The sequence below is a fragment of the Battus philenor genome, unplaced genomic scaffold, assembly GCF_028537555.1.
Source record: "Battus philenor isolate CCGP_79_NKW_IND1 unplaced genomic scaffold, ilBatPhil1.0.hap1 SCAF_8, whole genome shotgun sequence".
Taxonomy (NCBI): domain Eukaryota; kingdom Metazoa; phylum Arthropoda; class Insecta; order Lepidoptera; family Papilionidae; genus Battus; species Battus philenor.
Genome location: NW_027181748.1, coordinates 11,511,857 through 11,535,453, shown reverse-complemented (window position 1 = coordinate 11,535,453; position 23,597 = coordinate 11,511,857). Strand labels below are relative to the sequence as shown.

General features: G+C 33.5%; 1 protein-coding gene across 1 annotated transcript; it reads right to left on the bottom strand.

Moving 5' to 3' along the window:
• Nucleotides 1–625: 625 nt before the first annotated feature.
• On the bottom strand, nucleotides 626–22,189 carry LOC137931724 (xaa-Pro aminopeptidase 1). Its single transcript, XM_068775217.1, has 11 exons — nucleotides 22,112–22,189; nucleotides 7,497–7,759; nucleotides 6,703–6,909; nucleotides 5,839–6,055; nucleotides 4,911–5,178; nucleotides 3,587–3,848; nucleotides 2,780–2,987; nucleotides 2,123–2,356; nucleotides 1,717–1,788; nucleotides 1,481–1,635; nucleotides 626–1,314 (listed from the first exon to the last, which is right to left on the bottom strand). Exons 1-11 carry the CDS (start codon nucleotides 22,161–22,163, stop codon nucleotides 1,090–1,092), a joined length of 2,163 nt encoding a protein of 720 aa, XP_068631318.1. The 5' UTR covers nucleotides 22,164–22,189; the 3' UTR covers nucleotides 626–1,089.
• Nucleotides 22,190–23,597: the final 1,408 nt, after the last annotated feature.

Below are 23,597 nucleotides of genomic sequence, written 5' to 3'. Positions count from 1 at the left end.
ATCAGCTCTGCAATGGTTGAATTTCCCTGGTTTATTTCTTACGAATATAAATAAGAATGACGTTTGCTGTCATTCTTGTCTATTAGAGCTGACCTGTTAATATTTGAAAAGGAATTTTTCCAAATAAATTTACAATTGACAAAATCATTTAAAATTTATGATAGTTTCATTATTTACGAATACGCGAAGACAGGTTATATAGAGCAATAATTTTGAACCTTTTTATAATAATTTTTAACAACATGCATTAACATCGATACAACAATAATATAAAAGCAAATTATCAATCCCACTTTCATCTACTCTAATAATACTAAGCTTTGTACATACTACGGTTTTATTAAGGCACTTTGTGCATGACATTGCTCTCCATTTTCCAACTATATTAGATAAATTTATTTAGATAAAACTATATTTAGATAAATTTTATTACATAATTAAAAACTACGAAAGCTTATTAGTCTATTTTATATTTGAAACATATCTGGCCCAAATTTGATGAGTTCTTTTTTAATGTTACAAGGCCAAGGTATTAAAAGTTTTTATTTTAAATATCATATAAATAAATCGACATATTATAATGTACCAAAATTAACCGATAAATAAATTTTTAATGTCACTTAAATATTAAAACTATCAATATACTCCAACAAGGATGCAAAGATGTTAAAAAGAGGTTACAAAGATTGCTACGTGCGTTACCTTATTTTTTTATTCTAAGATGTTGGTTATGGTATTTCTAAGAAATAATGGCGTACAAGCCTAATTTAACGATAGTGAGATAGGTAAATACAGCTAAAAAGTGTAATATCTACTTACTGAATAATTCACATATTCTTATATTTTTGTTTATGCCTACTTAACAAATAAAGGCTACAGACTAAAAAGGTTATAACATATGTTTCCCATGCGTGAGTATTTAAAGTTCTACTAAGAAAGCGTTCGACTAAGCAAACATAAAATTAGACTTATCAATACTTAAAAATACATTTAATGTGTAGTAGGTTTAATTTTAGAAAAATGTGTTATGGGGCAGTCATGTGGCTTCGGGTTTCTAATTTTAATGGTTCTTATATTAGATTTTAAATTTTAGAGACGAATAAATATGGCATTAGCAATTACAAGATAGCAAAATAAAGTAGATATTTTCTGTCCAGGATCCGCAGAACCGGTTAATTTCTTGGCCTTAGATGGCGGTTCAATGTGTATCGTCTTGTTCATCATCCAATAGTAAACGTCAGTGAGACCTTGATCGTTGAGTTCTGGACCAACCGTCTTTCGAATTCGTTCATTATATGCGTTCAGCCAAGATATCTGCATAAATTATTAAATTAAACAAATATTAATTTTGACGTTACTTACCTATGACGTAGAACTGTACTTAGTATATAAACAACGTAAGCGGAGTTACTAAAAATAATACTGAAATTGATAATGAGCCATTGTCTTTATCGCAATTCATGATTTACTTCAATCTTACCTCGTATTCCGTTAACAAATTTCGATCAATAAGTTTAGGTTCATAGGGCAACAATGTCGCTTCACGAAAACCCAAATATCCATTAGCTTTAGTAACTACTTCCAAGATATTGCCCAATTTTATCCCAAACTTCCTGGGCTCATACCATGCAGGTTCTAAAAAAGTATATGTCTTAAATAAATAAAAAAAACATTTTATTTTGAGGAGATGATCCGCACGTATTTGAGATGTCTTACCGCTCGTTACAAAGTAGCCCTCTCGGAAAGTATGCAAATTGGTATCTTGCCTGTAATCTATAACGACTGGATCTAAAAAATAAAATAATTATTAATTAAGGAATTCTAAGAAATAAATCAGTTAATAATGCGAGTAGAAAAGATATTATTGGTAACATAATAATAAAAAAATAAAATATTAATGTTGGTCAGATAAATATCAGCAATCGTTAAAATTACGTACTCTTGAACGTGATTGATAGAAATGGAGCATATGTAAAAATGACACTTTAATATATAAGCAAAAGTGAAAAATAGTCGTGTGTACTACGTGATATGCGAAAGTATGATTATATGTGTAAAAGTGTAATGTTAAAAATCAACGTATTGTAGAAAAGGAAATATCGTGCTAAAACACATTTCAAACCTTCGCGTCGATTAAGTGCGGCGCCAACTCCATGACCAGTCAAGGAGGGGTAATCTTGCTTTGCGGCCCAGAGAGGAGCTCTGGCAACGGGATCAGCGTGAGCAGCAGGTAGGGTACTTGGCATTTGCAACATGCTCATGGCCGCCAGCGACCGCAGAGTAGTAGTATAAGCTCTTCGCTCTTCTCGGGAAGGCACGCCATAATGTACCGTACGTGTCACTACTGTAGTACCCTCTGTTATCCGGAACAAAAGTAAATTTTGACTGATAGTAATGAGATCGAATCAGGAATGAGAAGATACGTAGACGAAAGAAATTAACCGACATATACAGCATAACAGCTGGCCGCTAAGGCCTTAAGGTTCTGGAGCTTGGACCGGCAACCCATAAGGCGAACACACGATCTCGTAAAGGTTGTCATATCGAATAGTAGCCTACTTAACGCCTCCTGCAGGTGGATTCTTTGTAAAATCATTTGAGCTTTTTTATTTCTCACCTGAACCCGGCGAAAAGAAACATTCTTACCAATTTTAAAAGTCCTACGGCTTCAGAGCAGCGTTATATCGTTTTTAGTCCGTACATAGGTGAAAATCTCTTATACAGACATACAAGTAAATAAGTTAAGTAAAAAAAAACGTAAATAAATCTTAAATCTCACCATCGTACTGGCCTCCTGATTGTATAACAAGTGTGGAGTTTGTAAAAATGCGTCTGTTGGTGGCGTTAGTGGCGCGGTAGTCCGGCTCGGCGGCGTTCGGCCCGAAGGCAGCGCGCGTGCGCATCGACACACCCACGTACCCGGCCTGAGTTGCGCGGGTTACATCTACCTTCATGGCCACAGACAACTCGTTCAAACCAGCTTTGCCCTGAATAAGAATAATCCCCATTAGTAATGTAGATGCCACTTGAACAATTATATTTTATCCGCCGCTTGCTAATCCGCGTGTCTTGACCGGGGCTAAAATAAACCTTAGGAGTAGAGGTCCTCTATCCGAATTCAAATAAAAGACTATTTTGTAAAGTAATCCGCATGACTGTTCCACAGGGAACGCCATTACAAAACGCATGTATTTGTCAATATTACATGGTTATTTATACACCTGCGGGGATAATACCATGGAAAGTTCCGACAGTAGCTCGGCCCATATGTTATCGTCCTATTGAACGTCAGCCGATGCTCGAAGTCCGTCCTATGTCAACGACACGATTATTTTAGTGTCGGTCAGTACCCGCGGGTTAGCAAGCGTTCTATAGAATATAAACGTTCAAGTGGCAGCTCCATTAACAAATGGAATCAGTTAAAAAGAACAAAGGCCGCAAAGCGCGTATAACTATTTGCCGCTGTGAAGTTAAGATTCTAGAGCAGCGTAAGCGCAAGGTGAACAAATGACGATGATGCAGGCCCTTTTAAGCAAGTCTGATTGGAAATTTATGTGAGAGTTTCTAAACGTATGTGTTTACTTACCATGCTCTCAATATAACTCAGAACCGTACATATCGCTACAGCATCACGCAGATGCGCTTTTCTCATTCCTTTAATCTCAGCTTCGTTCTTCTGCGCTTTAAAATAAATAATTGGAGAAGGTTGGAACATTCTTTTCGATTGCGGAATACTTTGTGCGATAGCTGCTGAAGCCCCTCGCTGGAACGTATCTTCTGTCGGGATAAGGATTTTTGATTCGGAAGCACGGCGGAGGTCGGAATAAATTGTAGTATAATCATTAACCCTGGAAAGTAATATTTATTGTTAGACTTTTTATATTTCCTCGGCTAAGACTCAAGCTTTTTATTAAGGTGAGGAAAACTTAGGGAGAATTGATAGATGACTTTTTTCTTCAATAAAACTCGGGCTTTGAGCTTACAAAATCTTAGATGATTTAGTAGAACATTTAAGACGAATTCTTGGTGATTTATTGACCGCACTTAAAAACTGGAACATACTTTTTAAACCTAGAAACAGACAGTAGCTTACTTGCCTATTCTCTACAATTACCTGACATAGATAGTGTCGTAACAAAATGTGACACTTACTATCCAATAACGGTCATGATCCTCAGTAGTTAGGGGTATGATGCAAAAAGGAGGTATTGCAATAAGCCTGTTTTATCAAATGCGCGACTAACGATCATAAGGCAGTTCTTAACCACCGAGCTATCTGTGCTTTAGTGGAAAAGTAATGTTTTAAAGTAAAATAGTAAACGTCTCAATGTATTAAACAGAATAACGGCTGTTGCACATAATGAGAAAGCAATTTTATTAACTTCATCCTAAGCAGTAATTAAATCTACTATTTTCATTTTGACATATTATTTACATATCTTTTAGGATTAAGCCGTATATAAAAATATCATTGCAACATTTGAAATTTTTCCACGTTTAAGGCGTAAACATTACATTGTTTTGTACACATCAACTTTTTACTGTTATTGTTTTGTACTTTAAATTATTTATGGTAGTACGCCACGCGTCAATCAAGAGAAGAATGCCGGATGAACTCAATTTGATGATCAAATTGAACTCTCTTGTAATGACATCCCTTAAATTAAAACTACATCCTGACACGAGCCTGATCTAAGAAACCACAACAAACTCAGTCTGGGTTTTGTTACTGCTATCGCTTTCACACACGTCTTTAACACACTAAGCGCCATTGATAGTAAAAGGGTTACCATCCAACCCTTATTGCATGCAGTGCTGTGCAGTTTTGCATTTCAAAATATTTAATAGCACCATATAGATAGACGTATTGTTTATGATGTTTCCTTGTATTTGTATAATTAATCACATACCTCGTACAATTATTGGAGGAGGTGTAGCAATTGTATACGGCAAGTGCTTCACGGACGGGCATTGACAGTTTACCGGGCGGTGCGTACACGCGTACATCCTTCATACTGATGATCACGAAGGCCTTGAGTAGAGGCGCATACGGGACGTCACGGCCACGTACATTTAGCAACCAAGCCACTTCGTCCAGAGCTGTCACAACCATAGCGTCAGCACCAAGCTCACGTAACTCTGCCCTTGTCGCCGCCACTTTTTCTCGCCATGACATTCCTGGCATAAAGTTCTTTATTATATTTTTCAAAATTCGAATTCAAGATATCTTTATATAAATCCGCATTTACAAACACTTTTGGTTCGCCAATTATTTCAAAATTATAAGTGCTAAACAGCCATCGGTTGCTGCTGATCTTAAAATGTTGCTCATTTGAAATAAAATTTAACAAGATTTCATGATTACATTGATAATTTCAAACATGTGAATGGGTTAATTAAATTCCACATATTTCAGATTATTTTAGATTTTAAACTAAGAAGAGGAAAGTCTGCGATATCTTGTAAGACTATAATATATGCGTACACCCAGAACTGTGAAGTTTTTGGTTACAAAATTTAGTCGATTTGAGTTTATTTTGCCATTCTTATTTTTTTATTTCTACACTTCACATAGACATAAAACTTGATTCACATTGTTGTATATCAGTAGTATCATTGATCATACATCAAACATTAAATATTCAAAATACATCTTCTAATATTAATCTGTAATTTTTGTTTCTTTTTTACTACAACTGCGATTCCAAATGATGTAACTGGCTGAAGGTCATTAATGCGTCCTGTTTCGCCCATAAATTTCGGATAGAATTTTTTTTTTAAAATTCGATAATGAAAAATTATTTACGAAAATTATTTTAAAATTACAAAATAACATACCAGTATACTCTAGATGATGCAAATTAGCTACTATACGCGAGAATTCTGGACGGCGCAGAGCTGGGTTTGGCTCCTCGGCCCACAGCTGGTCAAGAAATGTGGGCACATGGATTAGTTGCATTCCCTCCCGCTGTAAATTGCTGGACAAATTTTGCCACTCCAAAACGGAGGTTAATCTCGCGTCGCCTCCCACTCGTCCGTTGCGACCGGGTCTCTCCTGATAAGAAAACTTCACATATTCATATCGAGAAGTTGATACACTTTTTATAGTTGAGTGTCGACAAAGAATATTTAGAAGTAATTAGAACCGAAAATAACAAGACAAAAAAATAGCAGAAGCTTTTAAAACAGTCAGTTTAAATAAGACAGAATAGTATGCAGGATAATTGGTTGTACGTGTAAATTTTTTTAATTGTGAACATATAGCTTATCTGCTGTTAATTAATGTACTACACTCTATCTAAAACTCAATGGCTTCAGGAATAATAACGTAATGATAATATAATAATAATAAGCGTTTTAAAAATACAGATTACTATAGTTAAAAGTTCATTATTATTTACTATCTGTCCTTGCAGACTTTACTGTTAAGTTTTGGCCTCGTCGCATAAATAAAACAACACAACTCATATTTCGGAGGGATAATACAAGATGATTGGAAGTAGGTAGGATGAAGGTTTTCTTCAAAACTTTTTGCTAATAAATGATCTTTAAATGCACCCTCTTCAAAGCTTTTTTTACACCTATACTAACTTCTATATCAGTAAATAATTAAATTTTTTAAGGCAACTAGTTTTCTATGTAATTCAATGGATGTATTTAATAGTGGGAAAAGGGCTCGTATCTATACATTTATAAGCTTACCGCTATCCACTCCGTTATCATTGGCTGGCTGGGATCACCCTCGTCGATGACAAGCCAGGCGCAAGACACGGAGGCGCGAGCTCGGCGCACGTCATTGCTGGGCACCCACAGTGCAGCGCCTCCGTCTGAAACCACCGCGGCGGTTCCCACCCCATCCCAACCACTGATATATTGCAGACGACGTTCTTCTGGCGACGGTTCCTCACTCTGCGCAAAATAATGTAATCATGTACCCATATAACTATTACTATCTTACGTATTATTAAGAATTTAATCCTTTTTAAGGCATACAACCAATGTGTGTTAATAGTAATGACCCAGGGCACAGAAACGCGGTCTCACTTCGGGTCTCTTTGGCAAGCTCACAATCGCTCAACGAGCCAAGAAAGGCAATGCTCGAGATTTCTCTTCAAAATCGAATCAGGTATGTGGAGACGCGTACATGAAAGTAACTGACATAGCCCGGCCGACTGGTAAGTTGAAGTTGCAATGGGTAGACCACATGGTGCGCAGAGGTAATGACCGCTGGAGACTTAAGGTTCAGGAATGGAAACTTTAGATCGGCAAGCGCAGCGAAGGACGTTCATCAATAAGGTGAACACATACGTTATTAAGGTAGTCGGAAAATGGAGGATGGAAGCCCCTTGCAATCGGTCTTATAACAAATCTTTGTGGGTCGCCTATGTCTAACAGTGGATGGATCGGACAGGCTGTAGCACGTGTGTGTGTGGCATGTGGGAAAGGCTGAAATGATGATGATGATTATGAATGTCTATGTAACGTATATAACCAACCAAATGTTCGTCACTATAGAACACGAGAAATGCATCTAAGAATGCGTTCATCTGCGTATAGCTGATGTTTCTCATGGCGCTTCGCAGACGGCCCAACGGGTTATTGGTATTTGTCGCTTCCGAGCAAATCGATTGGGGCGCAGTTGGTAGCTCCTGCACGATTGTGAGCGGATCTGGCAGTCTGGATACCATCGTGGGCATAGTTGTGGAAGCTGTGGTCGTTGTTTGCGGCGCCAGTTGCGGGTTGCGGACACAGCTGCATGCTGGAACAATTAATAACATGTTAATACTAATTAATACGATGACGTAGCTTGCTCGTCCGAAGTTGCAGTCGGCGGCGCATCGCGCTCGTGCTACCGACCGCCATGAGGTCGAAAGATTGTCGTAGTGGCAGCGCAAGACCGTTTATAGTACCGATCTTTGGGGGAAGCTTATGAGTTGCAGTGGCCGTCTATTGGCTGACAGGATGAGGATGAACTATACACATGACACCTTTTTCTTACGATATTTGGATTCATGGAATTTACCGAAATAGTCCTCAATACACATTTCTTTTAATTTTTTAGATGAAATACATAAGCCGTTGTTTATGGTTTGCAGAATCTCTTTTTTGTTTCATTTGTGATACATCTTTGCTGGAGTATAGTAAGCTTTAAGGATATAAAGTAGTGTGTGGACATATTGCGCTTGAATTATTGTAAGCCTAAATCTTCAGGTTTTTTGGATAATTAATACATATTCATGGGCATTCTGTAATTAAAAATTCTGTCGTCAATTTCGTTACATATTTTTGTAGCTATTACTTAAACAGTTATGTTGTTGCATAATTAGTTCAAAGTATTAAAGCCATGCTCTTTTACTAATGTGATGAAGCTTGTTTAACATGAAATGAACATATAATTGGCTACTTTGAAATGAAGAAAGCAAAAGTAAAACAAGGAAAATAAAGTTTGTTTCTTGTTTAACTCGTTTTGCCCGAGCTTTGAAAGTTGGCATGGTTGCCCTTGGTAACAAAAGAGACGTAGCGCTCTGTGCATCTCGCTCGAAGTACAATTCCTAAATAAAGTTCATCTTACTGGAGAAAGCGGCTAGCGACAGCGGCGTTAGTGGCGCGGGAATGTACCAGGGTAGCATATCCAATATGGAGGTTTGATTCAAAAGAGCTTTCCCGAAAAGCTCCCTGGTGTGACAAGGATAACAACAATTAATGTACCTTTTTAACACACCCCCACTCCTACTTCGAGAGGGCGGATCCTATAGTTTGCTTTTGTGTAAAGAACCGCTCTCTTCACAATTAAATCAGCTCTCTGATTTATATCCTCTTCATTCCTTAAAATATTCTTAGATTAAATATTAAATTTACAGAAAATATTTGTTTGCAAAAAGCATCATTTATCATAAAAGCTTTTTAAAGAGTTTTATGGGATATGAAACACAATTTTTAGTTAACTTTAAATATATTTAACTAACTTTAAAATTTATAAATAAATTAATTTATGTCAATTACCATGGTATAGATTATATAATTTTATATTATTCTTTAATTTAACATTTTTAATGCATAGGTTAATTTTGTTTGCGTAAAAGAAAAAAGATTATGATCCCTTAGGTGGGTGCATGCATTCCCAAAGGGACAAAATATCCTGCGGTTTACCAGGGCGACATAATATTATAAGAGATTTAAGTGGCGCGCCGTCCTGCGCAAGGATAAGCACTCAAGGATAACAGGCAACGACCAGATGTAAAGTGCAACGACCGTCCGTTCAGATTGCACTTCATTGCATTAAAGTATAATAAAATTCAATTTGTTTATACCGTCTGGCTACTTCGTTCAAATTAATTTTTAAACAGTAACATTATCAAAATTTCAAAAACAAGTAATAATAAGAAAATCGAATAATGTGCCAAACACAAAATGTGAAAAACAAATAAAAAGAATAACTGATTCGGCATAACCTTTTCTTACGAAATACAGTGAAATAAATATAAAATAAACATAAAAATAAAAATAAAATAAAATAAATTTAATAAAAAATTTGGTACTCATAAGGCTTTTCTCAATATTATTGGAAATTAAAACTTAAATTGAGTAATAAAATGGATTAAATATTTATTTTACCTTATAATTTTTTTATTTCTTATAGAAATACAAATATTTTTTTAGTTTTAATATACATTAAAAAAAGCTTTGCATTACTTCTGAACATGAACTAATTAAAATAAATAATCTTGTTATCCACGTAACATCAGAATTTCTATTATCATTAAATCGTATGTAACATTGTATAAACATATCATTAATTTTCTGTTCATGTCCGTTTTTATAATATTGTTTGTAATTAATGTATTCTCATTTTTATTTTAAATCGGATTTGAACTTCTTAGGAGCAGTTAGTATTAAATATTTCATTCATGGATATGGCTCTAGGTACATATGTATAGTCGCGAATTTAAAAGGAAACAAAAATTTTTCATGCATTCTTTTTACGTTAAAGAAATTTATTCGAAAGTGAGCATAACTGAAGGTTGGGCGTAAACGACATTATAATGATAAACGGGTATACAAATAGCTCTTCGTTATTCTGCGCCTCTGGTGTATCGGTTGGTTTTGACGCATGTCACTGCGTCATCGGGGCGTGTGGAGCCCCGATTTCCCCCTACTTCTCAGTCCTTCGTGTTTTGTACTTTTTTTTACTTCTTGTTCATAATCAATCTGTGTCCTTTCAATTTTCCCCGTCAAAAATAGATTATCACTTTATAAAATAAAATAATAACATTTCAAAAGAAACAAATCAAAAGAAAAATAGTTTTTTTCTTTATAATGTTTTTAATAAATAATGAGAGAGAACCTTTAAATTATAATAAGTAAGTAAGTGTATGTGTGTGACAAAATAATGTAAGCGATGTTAAAGGGTTGAACATGTGAGCTGCATGTACCAGGGATTCAAAGATTCAAAAGAGAACCCACTTCACACATGGCATGCATGTGTGCGTTCCCCTAGCAAAGGGGTTGTTTAAATTTATGTATAGTTTTGTTGCGTATTTGTGAGGGTTGCTGATTCAAAATGTTTCATGTCTATATTTAATAGAATTGTCAGTTGTTCTCATTTAGTAAAGATATTATAAATATTTTTTTATTTAAAAAAAAAGATTTTTTGTGGAAATATGCACTTCGAAAAAAAAGAGGCAGTAAAAGAATCAGTTACATTAAATTTTACAAAAATAATATTATAATTGATAGTTCATACATACTCTTTTATGAGTGAAATTCTTATTGTGGATAAGGACATATTGTTATAAACATTACATTATTAATGAAAGCATTCTACATAATATAAAAATTACGTTACATCATATATTTGATATGGTTTTGAGGAACAAGTATAGTCAAAGAACGACATTGCCTTTAAATTCGTTGAAATTTGGAACGTTTTGTTAGTTTATGCTTTCGTACCCATTTAAGGATAAAGAAATTCAAATAATACAAATGACTGCATGGACCATAAAAGCATTAAATTCTTATGGTATAAATTTTACAATTAATGTAATTTTTATACGTGGTGTTATTTTCTTTTATCTAGAGTTAAGTTTCAGAGCTATTAAACTTTTATAACTATTAAAAATTTTGATTTATTTTTTTATTAGTAATTTTGAATGAAATTGACATCTTAATACATCAGATATGCAGTACTAAAACAGACGTGTAAAATTTTGTAAGTCGTACAAATCCAAAAGCGAATTCCGTTTCGATACTTTCGGTTTATGTTGGCCTGGTAATAAAGATTCAAGTGAGGCCATCTTGGTCGAAACGGCTAGCTAACCCTTGCCCGCCGCCATGCTTGTCCTTTTTGTTCTCTTTTTTTTAATTATTGAGATGTTTTATAAATTTGGATGATTTTTCGATAATTTTAGTTATTGGGTCTATATTATAATAAATACTAACATTTATTAGGCATAGTTATTATATCTCTATACTAGTTAGCGGTAACTCGGAACTCTTTTTTCTTTCGTTGAGGAAAGCAAGGAGGAAATATTTATGCATCCCATTGTGAAGCAGAAAAAACCTGGCGATATAAACGTATCGATACTAAAGACAAATCGCTTAAGCAAGAAGATGATTCTACGTGTCAGGTGAGATCAAAGTAGTATTATGTATTATGAACTTTTGAAGCGCGGCGAAACGATTAATACATAACGCTATAGCCATCAAATTACTAATTTAAACTATGCATTGATCGCGAAAGTCGAACGGATAGTGGCAGAAGACATGACAAATTGAATTTGTTACATACGACGATGCTCCCTCTCAAAGGGCAAAACCAGTGAAAGACACATTGAAATAACTTGGATGGGATATCGTGCTCAGCTATTTATTATTAGCAATTTCGAGGAAGTTGGAAAATGGTTCACCACAAAAGACAAGCAATTTTCCTGGCATGAAATTCATGATTTATACGGATTAGCCTCTTATTAATATTTATTTTTGTGCCATCTATTGGCGGAAAATGTGCATAAAAGATTAATCATTATTCCACCATTACTAGTAAATTTCATTGTATAATTTTAATTTTTTCTCTAATAGAATTTTTGTATTAATGATTTAATTCGAAACGCCTATATACACGTCTAAAAAATGTTCGTAACGACAAAATTTCAAAGTGCAAAAATTCTTTTCTGTCATGTGTTTACAACGCCTGTAAGAAAAATGACCTTTGTCGCAAGATTTCTTAACGAAATATGTTCTCCTGGTGTACAAAGTCATTGGGAGTGACATGCCCATTATTCCTCAGGTTATTTAAAAAATAACACATTTTTTTCTGACCAGATTAGGCATTTTTATACTTACAATATAATAAACAAGTAAAGATTGTAAGTTAAATAATTATTACTTGGATAAATAATGCCAGTCCCCTTATAAAAATTAAGAACCATCCTTTCTCGTTTTAGTTTTTGGAGAATAAATAATGAAAATAATTAATTAACAAATCAATCAATCTTGTTTGTAGGACATATCGGGCCCTTTAAATTATTTATATTAAAATACTGTTGACCAGGAACGCATAAAGTGCGTAGAGGAAAAAAGGGTCGAGTGAAGGGCCTGTCGAATTCCAAGGTTTACGCAATGGGCGTGGTTTCTTCGACCAATCGCAAGAAAGCGTTCTTACGCAAGACAAGAAGTTTACGCACTCGTTCCGCCGGCCCTTTTTATACCTACACACAGTGTTGTCTTTTCCATACAATGCAACAAAATTAACTACAATATTAGAATTGAATAAATGTACTGATATTTGATATGAAGAAAATGATGAATTTTTGAAAACCAAAAAATTTAATAGATTTTTTATTTAGCTTATTTTTTCAGTAATTAATGCTACTCAATTTCTTTGTAATTCGGTTAAAAAACCATAAATATACATATGTTATAAAAATATTGATTATAAATAATTATGTTTGATAAAAAAATTGGGCCAATTAATATAAATAAAATATTTAATTATAATAAAAAATCCTAGTGAGGTATTTGTTAGCACGAACATGGTAATTTCGGACTTGAAATTTTGTTAAAAATTTATTGATTCATAAAAATGTGATTGGATGTGTAATAAGATCGTAGTAGTAAATAAATAAGCACAATAATTTACTAATATCCTACTTATATTTTATAATGGCAATGAACACAATCAAAAACTTGATAAAAGAAAAATGATGTAATAAATGTTATAATAAGATTTTTATATCGATGAGTAGGGAGGTACTCCTCTGTATCAAACTCGGTTTATTTATTGGAAATGTATCGGCGATTGCTGATAATGTCGAACCGTTCGGAAAATACCAAGGCTACATAGACGTTCAGAAGATATGGTGAACAGAAATCGATTCCCCCATAACTCGAATTCGACGATGGCCTACGCACACAGGTGCGCCGAATTGGAGTGATACTTTGAGCAACGCCGTAGAAAATATTCTAGCAATACCAGGTTTGGGAGAATTAGAATGGGACGTTCGATATATTTTAACAATTAGACATACACAGAGTGCCCTCTGTGTTGAGATGATATAATACACATTAGCAATATACGCGTACGTTTTTTCTGCGAAAAAGGGCTTTTATTTTATAAATTAAATTTCAATGCATAAATTAATTAAAAAAATGATCAATTTTTTTTAGCGAATTCATTTTTATTCGTAGAAGGGATGAGGACCGCCGAATAAGGGAAAATAATAATGATATGCGTAATTAGATCGAAGAAGTATTAGGATAACATATTTAGCGAGAGCAACATTCCTTAAGGGCATAATCGAAAGAAAGAGAGAGAGGATGGATATTTCGAGCAGAGTTTTGTTACTACACTAAAAAAGTATTTCTCTAACTGGTTTGTCGTGTCTTGTTCTCCTCCTGAAAACATACAATCTCCTGCAACCAGGATCACATAAACATGAAGTTATTGTTTCACTTACTCTGTACGCACGCACGTTCATTCATTCCGTGGTAGGTGGAAGATATGCGGTAAGCGTGGGTGTGGAGAGACACCATTGCCCACCGGATAGTAGTTTTTTGGCAATAATATTTTTTTAAAAAAAATATTATAAGTATTTTTTTCCTTTTGTGTCATAGTAAAGTAGTTTTTTGCTAAAATGTTTCAGAAAAAAATTAATTTAAAAATTAATTGTAATAGGTAAAATAGCAATTATGTCGAACAAAATTAGTACAATTAGATATTTTTTTTGTTTTTATAAAATTTGAGATGCAACAAAAAATCTTTGTTTTTATCTCAATCAGACGCAGAATTTAAAATTAAATCTAATAATGAGTTTTGGCAAGAAAAGTATTTTTTATCATTCTGTCCGTTGTCAAGTGACCGACGCGATGGGCTTGCTTGCGCGTCTGTGCTACCAGGCGAGCAGCCGATGGAGACGGTACGAGAGTGCATTAACCGCCTCGCCAACGTAGATATGCGTTTTACAAATATCACAGCTGCACTGCGCGTAGAGTTCAGTGCACCGCGGTTGTGTGGTTGCAACAGCGCAATAAATTATTTCTTGAATATTTGTGTTTGATACAAAAATACAACATAATACCAAAAGTGCCTGAATAAATCTTGTAAAATATTTTGTTCTTAGATTAAAATAATTTAATTTGAACGTCACCTATTTTTAATTTTACTGTGTATTTGGATACGGGGTAACCAGTAAATCAAAAAATAGACTGTTGCTATTTTTAGTCACAAATATAACAGATAAAATTTTAGGGACTTTTTCGGGACGATAAATACAAAATATATTTCGAGTTATAAGCTAAAATATTACTGTTATTAATTAATTACATAATTAGCCATTGCTACTTACTTGTTACATTAAATGTGAATAAAATTAGCAATCATTAATCACTGTTTGAAGGATTTATCTTACACGGTTTAAATAGTTTAATATAGAATACATAAATCGTACCTTTATAATTATTTAATATGCTGCCTCTAGTTTTGTTTGCGGCAATTTCGACATTAATAAAATGCAATCTGAAATACTTTCTTCATAGAATAAAATTCCCCAAAATAAGGATGATTTATTGAATGAATTAAAACGCAAGTAGATTTTAAGAAAACTTTTGAAGTTAACATCATGCTCTGAAAATATTTAAAAAAAAACTCAGGTAACAAATACCGATACACCACATAAACGTTTTTAATTAAAGAAAAAAACAACAATGACACTATTTATCTATTGTATAACTAACATTTTATACTGGTTATGAAAACCAAAAAAAAAATCATTATTAAAAAAACTACACGAATTCGTACTTTGTTTGTCATAAAGGAGTCGAAAACGTACAGCTTAAGGCATAACTATGTTATAGTATAGATTAACTAATCTAGCTTAAATATAGAACTAATTTGGGTTTTAGATTTAAAATGTATCAAAAAAGAATGAAAAATTTGAATAAAATTATTGTAAAAAAATGTACCAAACTAACAAAAGTAGTTGCGAATTTCATAATTTAAATACTCGCCTAATAAATCAATATGTGATAAATGAATGAAAATGTTTAATATATTAACTTGTGTTTTAATGCTTTAAATACAATTTAGGTTATGTGAAAGTAATTTGGGCTCTGTTACAGGGCTTACCTTACTACAGACTTGATTAAATAGGTGATATTTATTTAGACAATTTAAATGTTAACTTTGGATATAAGATAAATAAAAGGTGTTGCTCTGTAAACAAAGAAACGATGTTAAATATTCATTATTTCTGATTTTTCCTGTATTAATGTTTGTAATAATGTAACATCGCAATAGACTACTATTTTAACCTCCGAATGTCAAATCTTCGATTATTTGCATTAGACTTTAGCATAAGTCATCACCATAGATTAAATCAACAAAGTGCTAATAATATTAATTTGCTAACAGCGTATGGTGCTACAATATTTTTATAAAGTAAATAATTACTATAACTTCTCTACATCTGTAGAAAATGAAACAATTTATTTTACGTTGATTTAATATATGCTTACGTGAAAACAAGATAACCAAAATCAGGGAATCAGCGGTAAGAACTTAAATATTAGAATCTATTGGTGAACGAGTTCGTTTTTTCCACTCTTCTCGTACAAATTGATAAAAATTGACGCAATTAAAAATTTTGATTACATAAATTTCAAAGATAAACTTAGATCAATAAATCCGTAGCTATATGTATATACATATATGCACACAAACACACGCACATATATATATTATACACATGTATATATATTACACATAAATATGCATATATATATATAGCTTTAAAAAAACGTAATTCTCTAAATATAAAGTTGCAAAAAATAGAAGAAAAAAAGCGAATCATTCATTCAACTCCTCCACCGCTAGGACTAGGACTCTAATAAAGACAACAATCATCATTTGTCACCGGGGCCGCACGCAATAGCTGACCCTTCACATTTCACATCGCCATATCGCTTCCCTCGCCCTATTTTTCTTTGTTAATCTATCTACACAACAGATAGTACGTAAGAGCTAATCTTTCTTCTTTATTTTCATAAATTTGAAACGGCATGTTGTATTCCCTTTGTGAAAATCAGCTTAAATTCATTTAGCTGTGTAGTTTTCCTTGCTAGTTTATAAATTTTTGATGGCCTATACACAGAGTGATTGACTATAGGTGTAAAAGCTTTAAAGGAGTGAACTTACAGCTTATTTACCAACAAAAATCTTTTACACTTATTCCCAATCACCCTGTGATCACAATAAAACATTACAAAGTCTGTTGTGTCAGATAGTTAACAATAAATAACATTAAACTAAAAACTAATTAAAATGTAATAATCTGAATTTTCACTTTTTTTCATTTTCTGACTATATTTTTATTACGCTATTTATGGTTTCTGAAACCGACTAAAATTGATTTTTGATAAGATGTACAATAAATGAATTGCCAGAAAATGAGCTAATTAATAAGAAAATTCACCAGTATAGAGCTTTATTAACACTTTACTAACACTTAGAACAAATAACCTTGGAAATGCTTCTATTTATATGTAAAAATTCATATTATTTTTAAAACCATGAAAATATTTTACGAACAGTAGCATGGTAATAAAAAAATATATCAAGCGCGTTAATTTCTGGTTATTATATCGCCACTGCTCATAAAGAGTGAATGAAAATATCATGTTTCCTCTCGACGACTGTTATTCTCCATCTGTACCAAGATAACTTGACGGATCTATATCGAAAACACGAGAAGAAGCTCAACTGTGTATTAAACAGCGCAGCGGGTTAGAAGACTGTATTGGCAGTGAGTAGATGTCCATTCAGGTGGACACACGACCATGTTAAGGTCGACGGAGAACCTAGATGCAAGCTGCTTCCTACCGGCCAAAGTAGAAATCTATGGGGGAGGCTAAGGTACACCAGCAGATGTTTTATGATTGAAATATTGATGACGTTGAAGTTTATTACAAAAGAATTCAAAATTAAAAATAACTATTTATGGTGTAGTCATTTCCAATAACTGGTATAAATTTCATTTAAGAATTTGTAAAAATAATACATAGATACGATTCATTCATGACATAAAAGATTTTCATAAAATTATGTTGACCGTAGCACAATGGCTGTAGTGTAAAATAAAATATGTGAAAGTATTACGTCGCAGATTCCATATTTAGAATTAATTGATCGTCCAAGTAATTTTTAATGTGCGACATTACACTTTTTATAAAGCGTTGCGTCATTTTTATAGATAATAAAACGGGAAACGGGTTAGTGGGGCGTTGAGTCAGTCGAGCGCGACGGGACGGGCACGCCGAGGCCTTTACAAAAGTGAACCTTCGCGGCCATGTTTCCCTAGTAGATATTTATTTTTATGGGCTAGGGATAAATGTCAGGGGAGTGCCGGCGGGCGGCGCCTTGCGGTCGTGCGTTTTTATGACTTGTCTCTGAGAACTTAATTTGTGTCGTTTTGCATAAATTGTAGCACATTATATATATACGTATATATATAGCACATTTTAGATTCGTACGTATCATCGGTTATCGTTTTTAGTGCAAAAAGATTGCGCGTACGAAAAAAAATACAGTAAATAACGACAACAAAAAACTTTTCTAACAAAATTTCTCTCAATTTTTTATCGACCCAGCGACCCCAAAAAGGATCAAGCGCGTCCTCCTAAGAGCAGGAAGGCTACCAACAAGAGTTACCACATGGACTAGACGCCCATGCGAGAGGGTCGCCAGAAAAAACAAAGCTAGGAAAGAAGGAAACTTCGACACCGAGAACTTATAGAAGCTGCCAAAATGACGGTACCACCCGGAGGGACGAAGAAACATTGTACCTCAGTCACACAAACGCGCTACAAAACATCCAAGTGGCGCATGAGAAGCACGAGAACGTGCAGAACTAGTAAGTTCTGCACGTTTTCGTAGAGTTATTTAAATTTAAGCTCTCGGATTGCAGAATGGAGACCTGTGACCATCGAAGCTGTAACAGCCCCACAAGACTAACCTTGCTGACATCTAACAGAAACCAAAAAGACAAAACTTTCTTTATTCAAAGTATTAGAATATTTCGTACATTTTACGCTTGGAATAAAATGTACGTATGTCCTGTAATCCTTTATATATAATTAAATTATAAACAATTTTAGGCAAATTGACACAAAAAGTTTTGCCAATCTAATATAGCATCTCCATATATTTCTTACACCTGTGGCAACAAACTATTTTATTTTGTTGTCCTGATCGAGTTTTTCAATGTCTTCGTTGATATGGTAGAATTTGTGGATAATGTTTTTTGGTAAAATAAGGGATATTGTAGATAATTTTTTATTGTAAGATAAATAACGTAATAAAAATTAATATTAATTCATTTATGGGCAGTACGACAAATCATAACCAGTCGTTACAATAAAAATAATAAAGTAGCGAAAAAAAACCAGATATAATAAAGTTTCTAGATTTTTAGTTTTTTTATAATTTCAGTGAACAGCAGTTTCAGCTGTCGCAAGAGACCTGGGCTTCCTCTTCGAGTCGGCAGCCAGAGTCCATCAGGCTGAAACTGCCACAACAAGCAGACCGTCGAGTATCTACTCAATTAAATGCTAAAAACTATAAGGGTCTAATTACTCTAAATTGGTAAAAACTGTATTTTTAGGAGAATAAAAGATTTATAATAACCGAAAGTGCTAAAAATATAACAAATCTCGTTCGTTTCCTCATTATTGGCGGTTGTGGTTACATACATTATCAGAGTTGATCGATTACTTTTAAACAAAACTGTAACAGGAAGCGCTTCGCGCGATGTCCGCCATTGCTTTTGGGTCATATCCGGTTCACGTCAATCTTGTTTCCTAACAAACATGAAATTCTAAAAATGTACATTTAAACTTTTGATGAAACTTTTACAACATTTAACACCGAGTTTTATCAAATTTATTACAATAATGTTTTTTTATTCATGATATACTATCCTTTTTCAGCCATCACAGCTGATGACAAATCTAACGTAGACAAAATCTACTCCTTTTATTTACGCATTATAATCATGGTGATCCAGTAAAATGTTTTTTTTGCAATTATTAAGTATAAAAATTATAATTCCAGAACAGTGTAGTCCTGCTGTTTCCTGGATTCTATTTTTTTCTCGTTTAAGCAAATAACACACTTTTAATATGAAATCTGCTTAATTGTTATTAGGATTTTTAAAATTTATAAACAAATTGGATACTTATTAAAACAATTTGTTATAATTTTATTTATTGCTCTCAAATATATATAAATTAATAAAAAAATATTACTTTGTTTGGTCTGTGAAAAAATATTTTCGCAAATAGTAATAAACTTGTAATAAAATTTCTTGCGCTGTATTATTTGCTTACGGTTAATTTTGATGACATTAAAAACTTTAAATAAGAAACTCGCTAGCGTAATTTTCTTTAGTTTCGAGTAATTTTTCATTTGTTTTGTTTATGTCAAAATAATTGAATCTAATGCAGAAAATTGATACATTTTAAAAATTTATGTCCCAACTACAGCTGTATCATCTGCCTGTGATATGAATTTATAATGAAAAGTTCCACAGCTCATTGACATAAACTAAAGACAATTCACATCAGCTAAACATTCACAATACACCACACCGTATGAGAACTTCATGTCACTCACTTCCTCACCATTTAGACATCAGAAATACAAGCATCTCTAACATCGGCTTGGCTTAATTTTTAGGGAGAATAGACATTATCAAAGGCCTTACTTGAATCAAAAAGGTATTGTTTTGCTTTCGAGTATTCTTTACGATGGTTTCGGAATCATTAAAACATCTTCAATTATCACTGGTATTTTCTGGATTTGTTTAAAATATTCCATTCATTTTTAATCAGTGAAAGATAGAAGACGAGAAGGTGTGAAGTAATATGCCCTAGTGCTAACCTGACTTACTTTAAACAAAATCTAGCACAAAATTGCCCTTGGTAACTACTCTGACAGTAATGGAAAGGGTTATCCTTGGAGATTCGCAGCAAGATGCAATCAGAAATTAGGATTTCCTTAAAAAAACAAAGGTTCGCGGAATAGCTTGAACAATTGCTCGTCTTAAGTGGTAGTGGGCGGGGCATGTCGCTCGTGCAGCCGTCGGCTGTTGGGGTCGAAACGTACTTAATTGACGAATACGAACTGGTAGACGTGCCGTGGGTAGGCCTCCACTAAGTAGACAGACGACATAGTCAAAGTCGCTGGATACGGGCAGTGCAAGAGCGTTCACTGTGGAGACCTTCAGGGATAGGTCTTTGCTTTTCTGTGGGTGGATATAAGCTGGTTTCACTTCTTTTCACATCTAGATAGAACAGATTTTGGAGTATTTTTGGCTATATTATTGTACTAATGATAATTTTGCTATAACTTGGATGCTTTGATTTAGTTAGTAATATTTGAATTGCTTTGATTTTTGAAAACAAAGTTAGATCACAATGCAGTGCGCGGTACTAAAACCATCTTCTGTTTCCCTTGTCGCTATTTTACAGTTTTAGTAGGTGGGGCGTGGTAAGCCGCTAGTCTAAACGTCTTGTTTATTAACTATACTCCAGGAACCTCGGCTCGGGCTTTAACAATAGATGTTTCATCAGTGGAAACTTTCAAGTCGGTGCTTTTACGTACACTTTCCAGAGAGTGACCACACGCAAATAACCTCTCTATAGGGAACTTGAGCTTTGGCTCTTTTTTAATGAGCATTTAACATTCCGATTCCGGGCTCTCTGAGGGAGATGAACCGCGGCTTGATCAGTTACTATAATTAGACTAACTGCCTTTCGAACTGTTAAAAGATCTTATAAGATTTTCTCAATCTCTAGCTTTTCTAGGAGCAATACGTTTCTAGACGCTAGGCCTGATATGAGACAGACGAAAGCTTTTCCCTTCAGTGGTTACAATTTACTTTTGCCATATGCTATATGCATGACTTATAATAAATTGTATACATAAATGTCTTATGTTGAATATTGTAAAACCGACGTAGTATTAGTAACAGATTTCGTGTTTAAAAATTCTAACTATTTTTTATCACAAGATAGTGTTTAGCTTATTATCTCGGTGTAATCAAAATTCATTTTTTTTTAATTTATTTTGTGTTGTCTTGCTTTAACTTTTCTCACAAGGTTACTTTCCGCAACCAACAGACTTTCGACCATTTTGCATAAAAAGGAATTTTCAAGATGATTTAATATTAAATAAATAATAAAACTATCCTGTCACACTACGCATTAATAAAAAATGTAAGTAATTTAAGAACAAATTACTAATATACTTTTCTCACAGTACACCCCTTAGTTGTAACATTATATAAATGAATAAATAACGCTAATATTTTCACAGCATCTATTTTATATCCGCCGAAGTAAATATGAATAAAGAAATAAATAATGAAAATACCTTTTATTAACAGAGTACGAGTATATGGTAGTATCTTTACGTCTGTATTGTCTATGCAGATGTCACACGGACTTTTTATTTGTCATCAGGTAAAACCGACAGTCGTATATTACAATTTTAATTTAAATTAGGAATTTTAAAGTACACTGGTATTATATAATTTTTTTTTTAAATAAGTAATCTTACCTGTAAAAAATGCAGCGATTATGATAAATTGCAGTGCTGAGATGTACTCCATAACGTTCACGTACGTTTACAATTGATCTCTTTCGTATAATTAATACACTCGAATGATCAAGCTACTGTCAATGTTATGATATCTATTAAAACTGACTAAAGGCTATCAATAAGAACTTGGATATGAAACATTCCCGAGATTTGTAAAATTTGTAAACAGACGTAGTAATTAAAATAAAAAAGGATTGTATTATGAGAACATTTTTAAATGAAGCTCATTGTGAAAAATTAAAAAAAAATCGTTTGGAAATTTGAAGAGGAAATCACGTACACCGAGCTCGATCGTCACTGTCAGACGGGTAAGGTTTTCAGTCATCCCGAAGGCAAAGCTCGGCTCTGCACCCCGCACAACCCCACCACCCTTTCTTTGGTAGTGGTGCGCTAAAATGGGGACAGGGAGCGTCCCGGGGCACCATAAAGAAAATTGTCTTCATTGCGCCACTAATTGAATGAACATCGGTGTGTTTGTTTTACGGGTGAGATTTTAGGTGTATGGTTACAGGGATAGCAGTGATTGTTAGTAAGTTCATTTTGTAACACGTTATTTTGCGAATTTTAATTTACAGATTATGTTCCGAAAATGTTAACATTTTTATTAATCCAAAAGTCGTAGAGGAACAAATGTTGCACAGTAAATACATTTTTTTAAATTAAAACGCAGAGACAGTTTCATCAAGAGAAAAAATAACTATTTAATTGTTTTCGTCTCAACGTTTCTATCAAAGACCTTCATATGTTGTTAAAAATGTATTAGAAAGATAACTCCTAGAATGGAGGTAGTCCTAGTGTGTCGAGATAAGTCAGTCCAGCCAGACTGATGTCAGCGGACATATCGGTGACAATAAAGAAAGAATTTAAACATTAGATACATCTTCATTAGTAACAGCATTATTAGTTGAAACATAAAGTTGATGTTAAATAAGCCCTTTCATACACGACAAGCAATAGTGGACTAGAAATACACGACGAGTGTGAAAATGTCAGTTCAGTTGCGAAGCAAATTCATTGTAATTCATAATAATGTATTGATATGAAACGTTACTATTCTCTTAAATTAGAGGAATGACATTATTTTCGTAAAGAAATAAAAAAAAGAATCTAGTAAAAAAAAATTGATCTGAATTCGATTCATGGACTAAGATAGGCTTACGCGTTGAGTAAGTGGTAGTGTACCACGCGTCACTATTTCGTTAACGTCAAGGTCGTGTCATATAGATAATAAACCTATTTTGGATCGTCGTTTTCACAGCCAATAAAGTCTACTAAATTAGCTGTTTTATAGGTTAAATATAAACTTTATAGTATCGACGCATTTGATAAAGGCACTCTATAATTGAGGTCGTTTCATGGAACAGTATTGTAATGCTGTTAAATAATTTTGAATTAGTTTTAGTTTTTAAATTATTTTTAATATATTTAAATAAATAATATTGAA